The sequence below is a fragment of the Rana temporaria genome, chromosome 12 (genome assembly GCF_905171775.1).
Source record: "Rana temporaria chromosome 12, aRanTem1.1, whole genome shotgun sequence".
NCBI classification, from domain to species: domain Eukaryota; kingdom Metazoa; phylum Chordata; class Amphibia; order Anura; family Ranidae; genus Rana; species Rana temporaria.
Window position 1 is genome coordinate 84,178,330 of NC_053500.1, and position 19,771 is coordinate 84,198,100.

At 43.0% G+C, this 19,771-nt stretch overlaps 1 protein-coding gene across 5 annotated transcripts in view; it reads right to left on the bottom strand.

Annotated features, from left to right (window-relative positions):
* The window catches only part of CDK12 (cyclin dependent kinase 12), a 425,890-nt gene that overhangs the window by 26,668 nt on the left and 379,451 nt on the right, over positions 1-19,771 (bottom strand). For 3 of the 5 annotated variants that reach the window (XM_040331634.1, XM_040331633.1, XM_040331635.1), the window contains exon 13: positions 15,537-15,977. In XM_040331634.1, coding sequence (XP_040187568.1) covers positions 15,537-15,977 — 441 coding nt within the window. Of the gene's footprint in view, positions 1-15,491; positions 15,978-19,771 lie in introns of all 5 variants that reach the window. The other 2 variants (XM_040331632.1, XM_040331636.1) reach the window with 1 other exon arrangement.

The window sequence follows — 19,771 nt, forward strand, 5'->3', positions numbered from 1 at the left end:
TATGTGGACCTCGGAGCAAAGCTCACCGGCCACCCCAGAAGTCATGGGGTATGGCGTGGCAGACCAAGCCTCTTTGCATAGGTGTGCCCACGCTTGCTGGTCGGACTGAGTAGACTACAAGGATCTATATTATCCAGCCTGTCACTCAGCCGACAGTTGAAAGAAGATTCTTCAAGAATAAGTGAAAATAAAATAAAATTACTCCTCAGGGCGCTGGGCCCAAAGGGAGCCATACGTCCATTCTCCTTGCTAGGCAGAACGAAACAGGCTGCATGCTGCAGTGAGGAGGGTTATGTCTGGAGGGACCGCCCACTGGGCGGGGCTGTTCAACTCTGTTTATTTAACATGTATTTAATGATCTAACATGTTTCTGCCTAGTCCTCTCCTATAAACAGGGAACATAACCCACTTGTCAAGACTTAAGGAGCTGTGTCCGTCCATGGACGATAAGAGAAAGCCCACCGGCCACCCCAGAAGTCATGGGATATGTCGTGGCAGACCCAGCCCTTAGCAATGGTGTGCTCATGCTTGCTGTCCGGACTGAAGAAACTACAAGGATCTATATATCCAGCCAGTCACCCAGCCAACAGTTGATAGAAGATTCTCAAATAAAGAAAATTAAAAATAAAATAAAATAAAACAAAAAATTTCTTCAGGGCGCTGGGCCCAAAGGGAGCCACGTCGTCCTCCTTTGCTAGGCAGAAAAAAACTGAGGCTGCATGCTGCAGGGAGGAGGGTTATGTCTGGAGGGACCGCCCCCTGGGCAGGGCTGTTCAACTCTGTTAAAGTAACATGTATATAAATATCTAATATGTTCTGCCTAGTCCTCTCCTATGAACAGGAACATAACCCACTTGTCAAGACTTGAGAAGGCTGTGTCCATTCATGGATGATAAGAGAAATAACAGATGTTCTCTTTCCTCTATTTTTCACAGCAGTCAAGGAAGAATCCTTGAATGAAGGGAAGGCAATATATTAAACTGAACAAAGTCCAGGGAATTACCAAAGAATCTGTTGCCAATGTTTGTTGAGGGTAAACAGATACACAGGTGTCAATGGTCCTGAAGCAAAGTACCTGTGGCAAAAGAGTGGGAGGAAGTTTTAAATGTAAAAGTGTTTATTTAAATCAGGAGACGCTAATAAGTGTACTGCAAGCAGTTAAGAAATTAAAGGATAAGTTCACCTTCATCATTTTCAGGGTGTAACATGTTACAAATGGACCGACCCCCGCAGCTTACTGCTCGGACAGCTGTCACAATTTAAAGAAAGTTGTGGGCGAGTGGGGATCTGCCTGTCCAGCCGCGTCACTCATTTACAGTGTCCTATTAATGGAAAACGACAAGGTTCGCTGTGGAATGCTGTGGTAGTTTATTCTCTCTTCCTGCCGGATTGGATCAGCTTGATCGTCCCTAGTACAATGCCTTAGAGCAAGGGTGTCAAACTCAATTTCATTGTGGGCCGCATCAGCATTTATTGCCCTCGAAAGGGATGGTTGTATCTGTAAGATTAGTTGTCCAGCGCATCCCCCCTTACATTGGGTGTCAAGAGACACCCCACCATCAGAAGTTGCGCCCCCCACTCTGCCTTACATCACAGTGCACCCCCCTCACCTTATGCTGCTGCTGGGAAGATGCTGGATGCATTGCTTGAAAGCATAAAGTAAGGCTCTGGAGGAAGACCAGAGGAGGGCTGGAGGAAAGGTGTGAGGGCCACATGAAATGGCCTGGAGGGCAGGATTCGGCCCGCAGGCTTTGTGTTTGACACCTGTGCCTCAGAGGCTCCAATTTTTTTATAAAAATTCTCTGAAAAGTGAACGTATCCTTGAAGTCTTGCTATAAAGTTACAGGATGAACCTGTCTTACCTTTCGAAGTCAGCTTCACCTGTCACGGTGGACATATTCCCGGAGGGGACTTCAGGGTCTGGAAACCATAGAAATGGACAATAGCTGGAACTATACAGCACCATACAGCCAACTACACAAATCGGCCCCCGTTGACTTCCATGTGCAGGCGGATGTCAGCGGAGATGTGTCCGCTAACACCTGCCTGCCATCCGATCAGATAAGATCCACTCAAAATAGAAGGATGACGATACCTTTGCTATCCATCCAGTGGATTGAATGAAAATGGACAGGCGGTCCATTTTTATCCAATCACCCACTAGAGAACAGCGGGGCTCCGACAGGTCCGTCCCTGCACAGTGAGCGGAGACAGACCTGTCATCCGCTTGCTCATCCGTGATCCCCCATTGAGCTAGCGGAGTCCTTCCAGTAAATCCACCCGTGTGAAAGGGGCCTAAGTGAGGAGAAATCTATAGCGGAGCACCAAAGAGCAGTAAAATAGCAACAGGGGATTTAATCCTTCCTTACTCTTTCTGAATATTTTTTTTTTTTTAATACAGTTATTTAACTTCGTTATATACCGTGTGTAAAAAATAATAATCTGATCTGCTTAATGTAATAATTACTAATGTGGTAATGTATTATAAACGTACTTAAATGTATAGATAACAAAAAATTTAAGTTTCACATGTTTACTCAATTATAGATGTGCACATTGTTTTAACCGGTTTTGCTTTAAAATGTTGCAATTTTTTTTTCATTCTCTCAGTCAGTTGAAAAGAACGTCCTGCCCTCCTACTCAATGCTCTTTGCTCACATATGAGAACTGGGCACACCCCTTGACAAAAAAGACTTGTAGAGCAAAATAAAATAAACGTATCTGACCAAGTCTTGTATGTTTTAAACATATGTGCACCAAGTCATATCTGGACACAGTGGGATTGTTCGCTTTGCAAGTGAATTTGCAAATGAAAGACAATTTTCCCTAGGGCTTAGTGAATGTGCAGAAGCTTCACTTTGCAAAGATTGCAATAAAAAAATAAAAAAGATTGGATGAAGGAAGTCAACAGAGCTTCACACCATTCACCAAGCTCTGGTGCATCTGCACTTGCAAAAGAAACAGTTACAGTTAGTCAGGTTAAAAAAAGACAAGTCCATCTAGTTCAACCAGTTAATTAAAAAAAATCATACAATTCCATATACACAATCCTATACACACAGTTGATCCAGAGGAAGGCGAAAAACCCCAGCAATTTGCTACAGCAGGGGAAAGGAATTCCAACCTGATCCCCCATGAGGCAATCAGATATTTCATGGATCAACTTTGCCTATAACCCAGTTATATAAATGTACATTTTGGAAAGAATCCAGGCTTTTTTTTAAAGCAATCTATTGAGCTGGCCAGAACTACCTCTGGAGGGAGTCTATTCCATATTTTCACAGCTCTTAATGTGATGAAACCTTTCCGTGCCTCCCTGTCCACTGTGATGACCTTAAAGTGAATAACTCAACACCAAGTTCACTATAAAGACCCCTTATGTATTTGTACATGTTGATCAGTCCATTTGCCTATAGTAAATGACCCCAATGTGCAGATGCTAGAACAGGAAAGTGGTGCTACAACTCTTAGCGACTATTAGAATGTTTATTAACCACTTAAGGACCGGACCAATATGCTGCTAAATGACCCAAGGGGTTTTTACAATTCGGCACTGCGTCGCTTTAACAGACAATTGCACGGTCGTGTGATGTGGCTCTCAAACAAAATTGGCATCCTTTTTTTTCCACAAATAGAGCTTTTTTTTGGTGGTATTTGATCACCTCTGCGGTTTTTATTTTTTGCGCTATAAACAAAAATAGAGCGACAATTTTGAAAAAAAAAACAATATTTTTTACTTTTTGCTAAAATAAATATCCCCCAAAAATATATAAAAAACATTTTTTTCCTCAGTTTAGGCCGATAAGTATTCTACCTATTTTTGGTAAAAAAAAAAAAAAATCGCAAAAAGCGTTTATCGGTTGGTTTGCGCAAAATTTATAGCGTTTACAAAATAGGGGATAGTTTTATTGCATTTTTACAATTTTTTTTTTTTTACTACTTATGGCGGCGATCAGCGATTTTTTTCGTGACTGCGACATTATGGCGGACCCTTCGGACAATTTTGACACATTTTTGGGACCATTGTCATTTTCACAGCAAAAAATGCATTTAAATTGCATTGTTTATTGTGAAAATCACAGTTGCAGTTTGGGAGTTAACCACAGGGGGCGCTGAAGGAGTTTCATTTCACCTAGTGTGTGTTTACAACTGTAGGGGGATGTGGCTGTAGGTCTGACGTCATCGATCGTGTCTCCCTATAAAAGGGATCACACGATCGATGCAGCCGCCACAGTGAAGAACGGGGAAGCCGTGTTTACACAAGGCTCTTCCCGTTCTTCAGCTCCGGGGACCGATCGCCGCACTCCAGCGGCGATCGGGTCCGCGGGACCAGAGCTTCGGACCGGGTCGCGGGAGCGCGCCCGGGTACTAGTACAGGACATACCTGTACGTACATGTGCCCAGCCGTGCCATTCTGCCGACGTATATGTGCAGGAGGCGGTCCTTAAGTGGTTAAGTGGATTATCTTTGTGTCTTCAAGGGCTTTTTATTAGGAATTAGGAAGAACAAAGCAGCGCTCAATAACATGCCTACAGTATTGCATGTTTTTGAAGTGTTCATAAAATAATCAAGATTGCTTGTTTAATGCCAATGAAAGAGTTGTTTTTCTAAGAAGTTCTAAAAGAGGAAGTGATGTAAAAGAAATTATCTGATTTGAGGTGTCGCTAGGTAGTGGTGTGATGGACATTTTTGTGAATTCTCTGCAAGATGGATTCATTATACTTTGATCTCTTTGATGCATAGCTTAGTCCAGCTAAAGATGATCATGTAAAGAACGGCCCAGCGGAAAAAGAGGATGTTATGTCGGTACTGGGTACATCCCATAGTCCCACAGAGAATTTTAATGGGGCATTTCCATATTCTATACCACAAATTGTGGGCATAACCCCATATGTTCTTTGAATATAACCGATATAAGGTGTTCTGTGTCACCAGAAGAATGTCTCCTTTTAACCGACATAAGTCATGTCTAAGTATTCTCTTCATTGCCATGTCTGAAGACAAATCAACCCATCAAGTCCCCCTTGCCTTGTGATTAGCTGTAAGTGGATTTCATAGCCGATATTTGTCTCAATATCAGCCTTCATGACACTGCTGGCATCGTCACTTTCACGAATGGACACTTGCTGGTGAAAATGCTTGCAGGCACTTTATGTCACTTAAATCTTTAAATCAATATACGCTTATTGCGATTTTTTTTTTAACCAAAAATATGTAGAATACATATTGGCCTAAATTGATGAATAAATTAGTTTTATATATTTTTGAAATATGCATTATAGCAGAAAGTAAGAAATAGTTTTTTTCAAAATTGGTCTTTTTTGTTTATAGCGCAAAAAATTTAAAGCACAGGAGTGATCAAATACCAGCAACTTTACCTGTGGGGAAAAAATATAAAGATCAATTTTGTTTGGGTACAATGTCGCACGGCCCCGCAATTGTCAGTTAAAGCGACGCAGTGCCGTATGGCAAAAAAATTTCCTGGCCATTAAGGGGGTAAATCCTTCCGGCTGAAGTGGTTAAACACAGGGTATTGACACGCATATGAACATTAAGCAGGGCTTCTAATCTCTTATCCATCAAGTCTTTGAACATGAGATTATCCGTCATTGAGGTTGTAAATGTCTTAAATTTTTTTCTTTTACCTTAAAATCAGGCATTGTAGCGCGAGCTACAGTATGCCTGTCCCGAATTTTTTACCCCCGTACTCACCTTGTAGTCGTCCATCGAAGATACCGGGGAATGGGCGTGCCTATGGAGACGGAGGATGATTGACGGCCGGCTCTGGCGCGTCACGCTTCTCCGGAAATAGCCGAAATAGGCTTGGTCTTCACGACGCGTGCGCATAGCCTGTGCGCAGGCGCCGTGAAGAGCCGAGACCTACTCCGGCTGTCTTCGGGGAGAGTGACGTGCCAGGGCCGGCCGTCAATCATCCTCCCTCTCCATAGGCACGCCCATTCCCCGCGGGAGCCGAAATCTACGATGGACGACTACAAGGTGAGTACGGGGTTAAAAAAATCGGGACAGGCATACTGTAGCTCGCGCTACAATGCCTGTCTCGATGGTAAAATGTGTCGGGGGGGGGGGGGTGAACTACCGCTTTAAGGCAAGAAATGGTTACCACAAAAAGTACATATTTCCAAAGGAAATTTCCCCAATAGATTAACGCTGGAGGAGTAAAAAAATCTTTTTTGGGTGAGGAGAGTTTCCAGAAAGGACAGGCTCTATCCATGAGTGGAACAAGAAAAAAAAAAAGTGGATGCCTTAGAGGAGGGGTAGGCAACCTCTGCCCTCCAGCTGTGGTAAACTACAAATCCAATCATGTCTCTGCCTCTAGGAGTCAAGCTTGTGATTGTCAGGGTCTTGTAGCTTCAAAACAGCTAGAGGGCTGAGGTTGCCTACCCTTGACTTAGAGTAGATGCTGGTTGCTTCAAAGCGAAACAGCACCAATAAGCATTGCAATGTTAATCTTTAGTTTAGGAGAAATCTATGTAACAGGCCTGTCATCTTGATCCAATGCCTCAAAAGGCAAATGGTCCTTCTCAGCTGTCACCTACTCCTCTGGCACTGTGGCTCAAGGGCAATATTAAGCACCAACTTAGGAGGGAGAGGTGGCTGAAGAATCATGGCTGTGGCCCCTGGTATTTATGGCTTCAATAAGAACAGAAATCCTGCATAAAAAACCTGACTTGGTCAGAAAATTCCTCTACATAAAAAAAGAGGAAGCTGGTATGGCCGATGAGCTGAATAACCAAAAGTTAGGGAGCCAGAATGTGGGCAAAAATCTGAGGAAAGGGGACCAAGGCCCTGAAGAAATGTACTACCACCCCCAAAGAAGCTAAAAGTCAAGCCTGAGCTAGCATGTCCTAAGGGGTATTCACAAACTCTGTAGCCAAGTGCCAAGAATTTGCATGCCGCAGTAAAGTGATGTGAAAAGAATGTGCCTTCAAGGAGAAAGAACCAGATGTTGCTGGCCTGGAGTTCCATTTGCAAAGAGAAAGAGGCACGGCGCGCAGGCACTTCATTGAGAAGGGGGTAACAAAGGCACACTAGGGGGTATGCACATAAACACAATAGTGCCACGCTGGGTGCACCTGGAAAGACAAAATGTAACCCTGGGTCATCCTGTTTCTTGCCATAACCACCATAAGGGTGAATAGAAGATCCAAAGGGGGAAAAAAAAAAAACATTCCATTCGCTAAATACTTAAAGGGTAGAAGTCCATCACCTTCATGACTAAGCCTATTTCTTACATTTGGTGTTTAAAATATAAAATCCATATTTTTTGCTAGAAAATTACTTGGAACCCCCAAATACTATATATATTTTTTTAGCAGAGAATCTAGAGAATAAAATGGTGATTGTTGCAATATTTTATGTCAGACGGTATTTGTGCAGCGGTGTTTTAAACCCAACTTTTTGGGAAAAAAAGACACTCATGAATTAAAAAAATAAATAAATAAGGTTAGCCCAGTGGCGCATCGCGGATCATGTCTCCCAGTGGGATGGGAGGCCCGGTAAGAGTGGCGGAGGCAGCGGGAGGGGGGATGTCCCCTCCCGCTCCTCCGGGATAACAACCGAGAATCGGTTGTTATCACTGGAAAAATGATCGCCCGCTCTAAAAAAGGATACCAGGATGATGCCTGCAGCTGCGAGCATCATCCCAGTATAACCCCGAAAGCCGAGGATGCATATGTGCATACGCTCGGCGGCAAGGGGTTAAAGCTTCACCCATGGAGATTTTTAAATACCATAGTTTGGTACCATTCCATGAGCATGCTCAATTTAAAAGCGCAATTTTTACGGTTACCAGGTTAGAGTTAGAGAGGAGGTCTAGTGCTAGAATTATTGCTCTCACTCTGACAATTGTGGGGATACCTCACATGTGTGATTTGAACACCGTTTAGACCCCATTCACACCTGAGCAACAAAACGCCCGACGCCGGACGCTTCTGTCGCTCGAGGGGAGAATTCCCATTGCTGTCTATGAAGATGGTTTACATCTCATAGACGCCGAACGCCTGTCGCCTGAAAAAAAGTCCCGGACCCTTTTTTTCAGGCGACATAGGCGTTTTCCCATTCACAGCAATGGGAAGACTGAGAAAAAAAAAAAGTGAAAGTTTTGTACTCGCGGCAAAATACGCCGCTACACGCGAACGCGGCTGTCGCTCAGATGTGAATGCAGCCTTACATATGCAGGCGCGACTTCTGTATGATACTTTAGCGTATCTCATATTTATATATATATACATATATATATATATATATATATATATATATATATATATATATATATATATATATATATATTTACCAATAAAATGGGTTATAACTTTTTGTGCATTAAAATTTCATTAACCACTTCCCGACCTCCTCATGTACATTTAGGTCGGCAGAATGGCACATCAACGTACCTGTACGTGCCTGCCTAGACGTGGGTGGGGGGTCCGATCGGGATCCCCCCCAGGTACATGCGGAGGTCGGGTCCGCTCAGGGAGCGATCCGGGACGACGGCGCGGCTATTTGTTTATAGCCGCTCCGTCGCGATCGCTCCCCGGAGCTGAAGAACGGGGAGAGCCGTGTGTAAACACGGCTTCCCCGTGCTTCACTGTGGCGGCGCATCGATCGAGTGATCCCTTTTATAGGGAAGACTCGATCGATGGTGTCAGTCCTACAGCCACACCCCCCTACACTAGTAAACACATACACAGTGATCCTTAAATGTTACAGCGCCCCCTGTGTTTAACTCCCAAACTGCAACTGTCATTTTCACAAGAATGCAATTTAAATGCATTTTTTGCTGTGAAAATGACAATGGTCCCAAAAATGTGTCAAAATTGTCCGAAGTGTCCGCCATAACGTCGCAGTCACGAAAAATCGCCGCCATTACTAGTAAAAAAAATAAAAAAAAATAAAAATGCAAAAAAAACTATTCCCCATTTTGTAAACGCTATAAATTTTGCGCAAACCAACCGATAAACGATTATTGCGATTTTTTTTTACCAAAAATAGGTAGAAGAATACGTATCGGCCTAAACTGAGGAATTTTTTTTTTTTATATATGTTTTTGGGGGATATTTATTACAGCAAAAAGTAAAAAATATTGAATTTTTTCTAAAATTGTCGCTCTATTTTTGTTTATAGCGCAAAAAATAAAAACCGCAGAGGTGATCAAATACCACCAAAAGAAAGCTCTATTTGTGGGGAAAAAAGGACGCCAATTTTGTTTGGGAGCCACGTCGCACGACCGTGCAATTGTCTGTTAAAACGACGCAGTGCCGAATCGCAAAACCTGGCTTGGGCATTTAGCTGCAAAATGGTCCGGGGCTTAAGTGGTTAAGTAGCGCCCCCTGGCCCACTCTACTTAAAGGGTCACTAAAGGAAAACATTTTTTTTTTTGCTAAAATGACTGTTTACAGGGTATAGAGACATAATAGTTAACAGATTCCTTTTAAAAAATGATTAAAAATAGATAAAAAACAATCAAATAATGTACCTGCAGTTTAGTTTAGTTTTTGCTGTTGTTTCCTGGTTCTCTGATGTACAGAGACAAAGCCAATAGAGGGCAGTGATGATTTGTAAAACAAAACTGGATTGGTGCTGACACACAGTAATCACACCTCCTTGATTAGTCACCACAGTGATAAATCTCCCAGTACTGTGGTGATCAGGAAACATACAACCAGGAAGTGTCCAGAACAGAGGAATTACAGCAACATCAAAGCAAAAAATGAACAATGAGGACATGAAACCAGGACTGCAGTAAGGTAAAGGAAGCCATTTAGCTAAAAAAAAAAAAAAATGCCTTTAGTGACCCTTTAAGCCTTTATTATAGGCGTACTTGTAGTCAAAAGTGGATTGTAAGAGTTTACAACAGGGGTGTCCAAAATGTTTTCAAAGAGGGACAGATTTGATGAAGTGAACATGCGTGAGGGCCGACCATTTTGCCCGACATACGGCTTGGGCGTATTATTTGGATATACTGTATTTATTGGCATATAACGCGCACCGTCCCTTTAAAAAAAATCTTAAATTTTTTAATAAAGAACTGTAACTCAAAATAAGGGTCACTGCCCATCAATACAGCCTCACAAGTGGCCTGAATGCAGACCCCCCCCCCCGCCCTGAATGCAGACTCACCATTGCAGCCTGATTCATTCATCTGCAGCATTGGAGGAGACAGGGAAGGGGTGGGACGAGCGCCGACAGACATACAGGAGAATTTCCTGTTTTATCTGTGGCCTCTTTAATCAAAAGTCCCGCCTCCTGTGATGGACAGAACAGTCGTCTAATGGCAGCGCAGGAGACCGACTTCCTTTTACACAGGTCACTGTGTAAACAGGAAGTACTCCTGTATGCACGGTGCTCGTCCCGCCTTCTCCAAGGCAGCCAGCATGCATTTCTTTTGTGGCCCCGGGCGCTCGAGGATTCATTGGGGGCCATAAAAGACATGCATGTCAAAATGACAAGGCGGGCCATCCGAAACCCGGAACGCTGGCCGGACTTTGGACATGCCTGGTTTACAACCACTAAAGCTCTGCTTTAAATAAAAATAAAAACAATGTCAGTCAATTTACATATTTAACACACAGCAGCATGGACTGTATCAAATGCTTGGAAGACCTTAAAACTGGGTTCACGCTGCTGCAATCAGATTTTGGTGTGATTTTGTAGTGCTTCTTGGATGTGGGTTGCATCTTCTATGGGTCAAAATCATTCTGGAATTGCACTAAAGTAGTAAAGGAACCTTTTCCAAAATCGCACTGTACCATTGAAATTGCGATTTCTATTGTTATGCAATTCTGCGCGACTCAAGTCGCATCTGAAATTGCACTGGCGTGAACAGAGCCTCATGGACTTCAAGCAAACCACATCACAGTGTCAAATGTTCTTTGAAAAAACTCACAGCATTAGAGATAGACAAATACATTTTACAACTGACCTGAATATATTGAAGCTAAAACGACTTCCTTCTATTTTTGACCAACTCCCTTTAATGTATTGCCTCACTTGGCAGAAAACTCTTTCCAGCAAAGGAAACAGCAGTCTCCTTATCTATTGTGTGGCTTTCAAACTGGGACACCTGTGTATCCAGTGCGGGCAAAGACAGCCCCACACATGGATGATGTATGCCTGTATGAAGTGAAGATATTGGTCCTGACAAGGCTATCGCTGCATCATACACTAGAGAGACTTGGAAACCCTATTGAGACAACTTGTGCACTGCATTCTTTGGCTATTGTTCTTAAGGGACCTAGTAATACATAAGCATTTTCCACTGAAATAAAAAATACACAACTCATGTCAGTGCAGGAGTTAAGATGCACGTTAATGTGTGTTTGCTGACAATCGATATGAAGTGCAATGCGTTTTAAAGACACACACAGACATGAAGTTTGATTTATTTTCTATTGAAATCAAGGAAAATGCATCAAAGGGTAAAAAACAAAGCATGCATAAGCCTTCAATGCTTAAGGCCGTGTTCACACTGGTGCGACAAATGCTCCGACATTGGGAGCTCATGTCGCATGACGTGTGAAAATCAATGTTTCCCTATGGGAGCCGTCTTAACTGGTCCGGCACAAGTCAGTCCGACTTTGAAAATGCTCCCTGTACTACTTTGGTCCGACTTTGATCCTACTTCAGCCCATTGAATATCACTGAAGTCAGATCAAAGTCAGAAGGCCGTCTTGCCCGATCAGGCTTAGGCATGCAACTTGTGCTCTGATGATCTTGAGGGGGAACTCCACACCAAAATTAAAATAAAAAAACAGCACGGATTACCCCACCAGGAGCATATCAGGCCCTTTGGTCTGGTATGGATTTTAAGGGGAAACCCCTACACCAAAAAAGTAGTGTGGTGCCCCCCCCCCCCCAAATCAATACCAGACCTGTATCCCACACCCCCCTTTCTTGACTGGCTGCGCTCCGTGCTCGGACAAGGGTCTGGTATGGATTTTGAGGGATCCCCATGCCGTTTTTTTGGTGTAGGGGGTTCCCCTTAAAATCCATACCAAACTGAAGGGCCTGGTATGCTCTTGGAGGGGGAACCCATACTGTTTATTAAAAATTTGGTGTGGAGTTCCTCCTCAAGATTCATACCAGACACAGTGCCTGGTATTGTTGGGGGATGAAGTCGGATCCCTGTTCAGTGAAGTCGGACGCATGTCGGACTTCAAGTCGCAGGGCAAAGTCGGTTCCAAAAGTAGTACAACTGTCGTGTCGTACCAGTATGAACCCAGCGTTATACATACAGTTGTGCGCATAAGTTTATATACCCTGACAGAATTTATGGTTTCTTGGCCATTTTTTAGACAATACGAATAATAAAACAAAAACTTTTCTTTGACTCATGGTTAGTGTTTGGCTAAAGCCATTTATTATCAATTAACTGTGTTTACTCTTTTTAAATCATAATCACAACAGAAACCACCCAAATGACCCTGATCAAAAGTTTATATACCCCAGTTATTAATACTGTGTATTGCCCCCATTAACATCAATGACAGCTTGAAGTCTTTTGTGGTATTTGTGGATGAGGCTCTTTATCTTCTCAGATGGTAAAGCTGCTTATTCCTCTTGGCAAAAAGCCTCCAGTTCCTGTAAATTCTTGGGCTGTCTTACATGAACTGCACGTTTGGGATCTCTCCAGAGTGGCTCAATGATATTGAGGTCAGGAGACTGAGATGGCCACTCCAGAACCTTCACTTTATTCTGCTGTAGCCAATGACAGGTCGACTTGGCCTTGCGTTTTGGATCATTGTCATGTTGGAATGTCCAAGTACGTCCCATGCGCAGCTTCATGGGCTGATGAATGCAAATGTCCCTACAGTATTTTTTTTATATCATTCTGCATTCATTTTGCCATACATTTTGACATTTCCTGTGCCTTTGTAGCTCACACATCCCTAAAACATCAGCGATCCACCTCTGTGTTTCATAATAGGAATGGTGTACTTTTCATCATAGGCCTTGTTGACTCCTCTCCAGATTTAGTGTTTATGGTTGTGGCCAAAAAGCAACATTTTGGTCTCATCACTCCAAATGACTTTGTGCTGGAAGGTTTGAGGCTTGTCTCTGTGCCGTTTGGCATATTGTAAGCGGGATATTTTGTAGCATTTGCGTAGTAATGGCTTTCTTCTGTCGACTCAACCATGCAGCCCATCTTTCTGCAAGTGCCTCCTAATTGTGCATCTTGAAGCAGCCACAGCACATGTTTTCAGAGAGTCCTATATTTCAATTGAAGTTATTTGTGGGTTTTTCTTTGCATCCTGAACAATTTTCCTGGCAGTTGTGGCTGAAATTTTAGTTGATCTACCTGACCGTGGTTTGGTTTCAACAGAACCCCTTATTTTCCACTTGATTAGAGTTTGAATGCTGCCAATTGGCATTCTCAATTCCTTGACTATCTTTTTATATCCCTTTTCTGTTTTATATAGTTTAACTACCTTTTCCCATAGATCCTTTGACAAGTCTTTTGCTTTCCCCATGACTCAGAATCCAGAAACGTCAGTGCAGCACTGGATGAAAGATGCAAGGGTCTGTCAGGAGTCCAGAAACTCATTGACCTTTAATACACACACTAATTACAAGCAAACAGATCACAGGTGAGGATGGTTACCTTTGATAGCCATTCAAACTCCTTTGTGTCAATTGGTGTGCATGTTATCAGGCCAAAATCACCAGGGTATGTAAACTTTTAATCAGGGTCACTTGGGTAGTTTCTGTTGTGTTTAAGACTTAAAAAGCGTAAACACAGTTAATTGATAATAAATGGCTTCAGCCAAACACCAACTTATGAGCACAACTGTACATTAATATATGCTGTATTCAGGGCTGGCGCTACCTATAGGCCAGTGTTTCTCAACTTCAGTCCTCAAGGCACCCCAACAGGTCAGGTTTTCAGGATTTCCCTTAGATGAAATGGCTATGGTAATGATGAAGGCAGTGAAACTCATCAAATCACCTGTGCAAAATAATGCAAAGCCTGAAAACATGACCTGTTGGGGCGTCCTGGGGACTGGAGTTCAGAAACACTGCTATAGGCAAGGGCCTAGAGCGCACATCAGTCAGGGGTGCCAAAGCAAGGGTTTCATCAAGAGATGCTTATCCTGGAGCCAGTCCTGCCCACTTCAGCTGGTGAGGTCCTGTGGACCACAGCTGGCGTGAGAAAGTGAGCAAAGGGGGTGGAGTCAGGGGTGGGGCCAATGCAACAGCAAAATTAGGTTTCGCTTAGGGTGTCAAAAATCTTTGCCCCAGCCTGTATTGTACTGTATCTCGATACATATTGTGCCATGGAATTCGAAAAGGAGAAGAAAAAAGAAAAAAAAAAAAAAAAAAAGGCTTTAAATTAGAAATTTTGAATGCTGTCCAAAATTACAAAAACAAGCAAAACAGTAAACCTATATGTAATCCAACAGTGTATTAAACAGTTTGTGTGGAGTCTCACTTGAAGCTAAAACATTAGCAAAAACGTATAAAATACAGGTAAACCTGAAGACATATTAGTCCTAACTACTGATTTCAAGCGGCTACAAATGTCCCATTTCTTGTGCGCAATTCAATATCATTTTTGGTACTACTTACAGAATGTCATAAATAAGAGATACTAAAATTTCTCTTAAGGTACACTTGGGTATTCTAATCTTTTAATGAATGTTCCCTTTCCTAAACAGAAAAGGGAATAAACTCTCACCATGTACACACTGCAACAGACTGTGGGCCAAATTGGTAATAAATGACTCGGTCTTAGTTATAAGGTGATATGAAGCAGATCCATCAAAATGTGTCAGATTAAATGGAAGATCTGCACACAGATCACCTTCCTAATGCAGGTCACACATTACAATTAAACTGTACGATCGCCTTGAAACTTATCAACTACACAGTGCCAGGGCCTGCCTAACCAAATATAAATTGAATACATTTTGTAGGAAGGCCCTTATACTACAGTACTGTTGGTAACATGTTGCCAGCTTTAGCGGTGTGAAGTCAAATAAAATTAGGCATTTGGATTGAAAACAAAATTCTGGTGAAACAAGCACATGGGTGGGCAAGTTACAGATTATGGGATCAAACGGTAAATAAAATGGATAACAAAAGTGTAAAGACATGCCAGGGAAACCAGTATATACATAAATGTAATAATTGGAATAAAGCAAAGAAACAGAAGGAAAACAGAACTAGAAAAGGGTAGAGAAAGCATAGGTGAATACTGTAGTTAGTAGTCATTCTAACACATCTCCTCAAAAACATCTATGTTTTTATATTTTAATTAGAGCAATTGCAAGTAAATGGTCCAAATAAGATTAATGAAATTTAAATTGTACAGTTTATTATAAACCAAAATACAGGAGTGTAAGGTCTTTGCATTTTCCCTTCTTGTGCTGCAGAGAGGATCTCAGGGACACCTTTTCAGCACATAGAGAATTATACAGCAGAATGTTACCCCCTGTGCATTTATAAAGCTCTACCATGTCTGGTTTCCTTACATGCAGTGAGGAAGAGATGGGTGACTGTGGGTGACAACGAATTACCTGCGTCATCCTCCTCCAACACTGCACATTCTTCCTCCTCCTCTTCATTAGGGTTTAGCTGCACAGGAGGATTATTTGCAGTCTGCTCTCCATTGCTTTCTCCTGTGGACTCTTTTGCTTCCTGTGGTTTGATGAGCTGGCTCAACAGAACAGCCAAAACATTCTGCATGTCTCCCTGAGTTCCAAGGCCTTCTGATTCGGTTTGCTCTGGGGCTGGAATTTCTTTAGAGTCTTCCATTTCTGATGTCACAGCTGTAGAACTGGCTAATGCAGTGATAGACTGGTTAAGGGCCTCCAGTTGTTGTTGTATGTCTGGGTTACCCTGAACATTCAAAAGCTGAGATATCTGGGTGACATTGAGATCTGTCTGACTTTGGAGAAGGTTCAGCAGGATAGCAAGCTCACTTTGATTAAGCTGCTGTGTGATATCCCCCAAGGCAGCTGGGAAAAAACAAAACAAAAATAGATTACCGACATGTACAAGAATTTATGAAGAGAAATTTTGACTTGCCTATAAATTCCATATCATGAGTACAGTATAGGATCAAATGTGGGCATTCATAGACCCTTGGATACAGGCTCATAACTTCAGGTGAATGGACACTAGCAAAGCTTTTGAGGACACTTCATGGGCACCTCCCCTATAACACTACCCCAGTCAGTTCTCAGATTTGTAGTAAGCAATGTAGAGTATACAAGGAATAGAAGGAAGGGTGGCCTGTGTCTTGTAACGTACTCCAAGATATGGAATTTCAATGCAAGTTAAAATTCCTCTCATGTTAATGGTACACGACAAGACAAAGGCAGAGTATTCCTAGACCATGGGACATCCCCAAGGGTCTATAAGGTGTGGGCAACAACTAGGCAAAAATGTCAATGTCCCACCAGGCCTAAAAAGGGTTAGCAGACCCAACTTCAGAGTGCTGATGCAAGAATCTTCTGACCGAAAAGCTGTAGTCGGAAAGTAGATCTTTAAGTGGCTTTTCTTGCTGGTAAGAAGGTGGCCTGTTTGAGAGAGGTCTCCTATTAGTCTTAGTATGGCTGGGTACCAGGTTCTTCTGGTCCAGTTTCATGCAATAAAAAACTGACTCCTCTTGCATTATTTTACAGAGCAGACTAGGTAGAATTCACACAGTAGTGTAAAGTACAGATTAGCCTGAACTGAGACCAAAAAACTATTAAAGTGATTGTAAGGTCTTGTGTTTTTTATTAAAATAACAAAAATGTTTTACTTACCTGCTCTGTGCAGTGGATTTGCACAGAGCAGCCTGTATCCTCCTCTTCTTGGGTCCCTCATTGGTGCTCCTGGCCCCTCCCTCCTGTTGAGTGCCTCCACAGCAAGCAGCTTGCTATGGGGGCACCTGAGCTAAACTGCAGCTCTGTGTGTCCATTCAGACATGGAGCCGACCTTTAGACCCGCCCCTCTCTCCCCGATTGGCTAAGTTTGATTGACAGGAGCGGAAGACAATGGCACTGCTGCTGTGTCTCAGCCTATCAGGAGAGAGAGTCCTGGATGGTCGAGGCATTTGTGGACATCTTAGGATAGATGGGGGCTCAGGTAAGTATTAGGGGGGCTGCTACACACTGAATCCTTTTTATCTTAATGGATAGGATAAAAAAAACTTCTGCCTTTACAACCCCTTTAAGACATCTGATGCCAGTGCTACAGGATCCTAACTCCAGGATGTTAATGGGGAGCTCGACTTCCACCAATGACCATGTTACCTGAACCTTGAATGACTAGAACACTCCTCTTCAGCCTGAAAGACTGGCATCTGTTATCACTTACCAGCGACAAAGGAAGAAAGATTTGTCATGCTAGGCAATAACTTGCTTGGTCGGACAGTAGCATAGGTAGGTCAAGAGAGGGAGCTTGCTTGTGCCAAAGGGAGGGCTGAATTAGGCTTAGAAGTTGAAGTCTGGGTTGAGCGTTAAGGCGCTCTGCATTTTGAGGAGGAAGAAGCTGCTAAAGAGGATTTTGTAATCTTCCACTGTTAAAGAAGGACCTTTTATTGAGTGACATATTTGATGAATATGTCAAGTGTGTTAAAATGATACTAAAGTCTTGCTTTTTTTCATCTTAAACTAACAAACATGTTATACTTACCTGCTCTGTGTAATGGTTTTGCACAGAGCAGCCTGGATCCTCTTGTCACCGGCGCTCCTGGCCCCTCTCTCCTGCCCCCAAACCAAACAGATTGCTATGGGGACACCCGAGCCAAGCTTTGTGTCCATTTAGACACGGAGCCGTGGCTTGGCCCTGCCCCATCTCTCTCCTCAATGACGGACAGCAGCAGGAACCGATGTCGCGTGCTGTGTGTCTCAGTAAACCAGGAGAGAGAGTCCCGGACAGTCAAGTCTCTGGTGCAACATTGCTGGATTGAAATGGGGCTCATGTAAGTATTAGAGAGCTGAGAAACAGTTTTTTTTTATATCTTAATGCATCCTTCTCCGCAGTCTTTACTAAGGAAAAGGAGGGATATAATAGACAGGGTGGTATTGTTAGCAACACAGCAAGGAGTGTGCCCTTATGGCTAACAGAAGCCAGTTTTCTAAAACTTGAAAAAAAACTTAATGTGAACAAATCACCAGGACCAGATATCTTGCACCCCAGACAGGTCATTGCTAGACCATTATCCATAATCTTTAAGGACATCTTAGTGCCTGGAATGGTACCAGCGTGTCGTCAGCTAGTTTGGTACCAACATTCAAAGGGCCATGATATGTACCTGCAGGTCAGTCAGCCTAACATCAAGTGTTTGTCAACTACAGGAGGGAATATTAAGGGACCATATCCAATAATATACTGATATGAGTAGCATCAATAGTAGTAACCAGCATGGGTTTTTGAAAGACTGTTCTTGCCAGACCAACCTGTTAACATTCTGTGAGGAAGTGAGCTGCAATCTGGATAAAAAGGAAGGAATGCTTATGGATGTAGTATATCTAGACTTTGCCAAGGCATTTGATACGGTACCCCATAAATGCTTAATCCACAAATTGAGGTCTACTGGTTCGCACGTGGATAGAAAACTGGTTGCAGAAGCATGTACATAAGGGTGGTGGTTATAGCGTATATTCTGAACGTTCTTGATTTGTAAGTGGGATATCCCAGGCTCTGTCCTGGCACCAATTCTGTTTAACTTGTTCAGAAATGATATAGAGGTGGGGATAAATAGTTCAATCTCACTGTTTGCTGACAATGCAAAGCTATGCAGGGCAATAACCTCACAACAGGATACAGAAACTTTACAAGAGAAACTCAATAAAATAGAGTGGTTGGCAACTACAGGCGGTCCCCTAGTTACAAACATCCGACTCCTACTTACAAACAGATGGAGACAACAGGAAGTGAGAGGAAATCTACCCCTAGGAAGGGAAATTCACTCCTGGAAGAGTCATTATGGGAAAAAGGCGTCTCCACTGATGCTTTATCACCAAGGCTTGTTTCCACAAGAACCCCAAATTTTCCGAAACCAATTGACATTGGGGCAGAAAGTGAAGTGAAATCTTCTGTTTAGGGGCACAGACAGCAAAACAAATGTTACAGGGGTAATAACTCTTCCCTATGCTATCCAAAAAGCATCAAAATATTTTTTTGGTGGGAGCTACGCTTAAAAAAATGTACCTGTTTCAGGGTGGCGGAGTCGGCAGCCAGAGCAGATGGACGCTCTGACACATCAGGTGTATTACCGCGGCTCACAGCACACCAAGCTATCCCAAAAGCACACCGCTGGATAGAGGAGGTGAAGGGGCACATCCTGGCTGCAATGTACAAAAGAAAGGAGAGAGGAGGACCCCGAAAACTGACTGATTTCTTCCCTCCAGCCGTGAGCAAATCCAAGATGGCACCGTGAGCCGTTCATTAGCCTTCACACAACATGCTGCCGTCAATCCACTGCCATCCTCGGGTGAGTCACAATCCCATGGCCATCCATTGCCATCATCCCTTTTTAACAGACCTGCCAAGCAAAAGAGAAGGATTGGGGAAGAACCTGGGACCCGGGATCGTGCAGACACAGCAGGGGAGGAAACCTCCACATATGACCAGCAATTAGATGCCTCCCCCACTTCAGGGCAGCCCATTATTGAAACTACCATGAAGGAGATGCTGCAAACCCTGCGGGGAGCCCTCCAGTGTGATATGGCAGCGTTCATGCAGACCACTAAGATGGAAGTTTCTGCAGTCAGCAATAGAGTGGACTATGTAGAACAGAAAATGGAGGAATTCACAT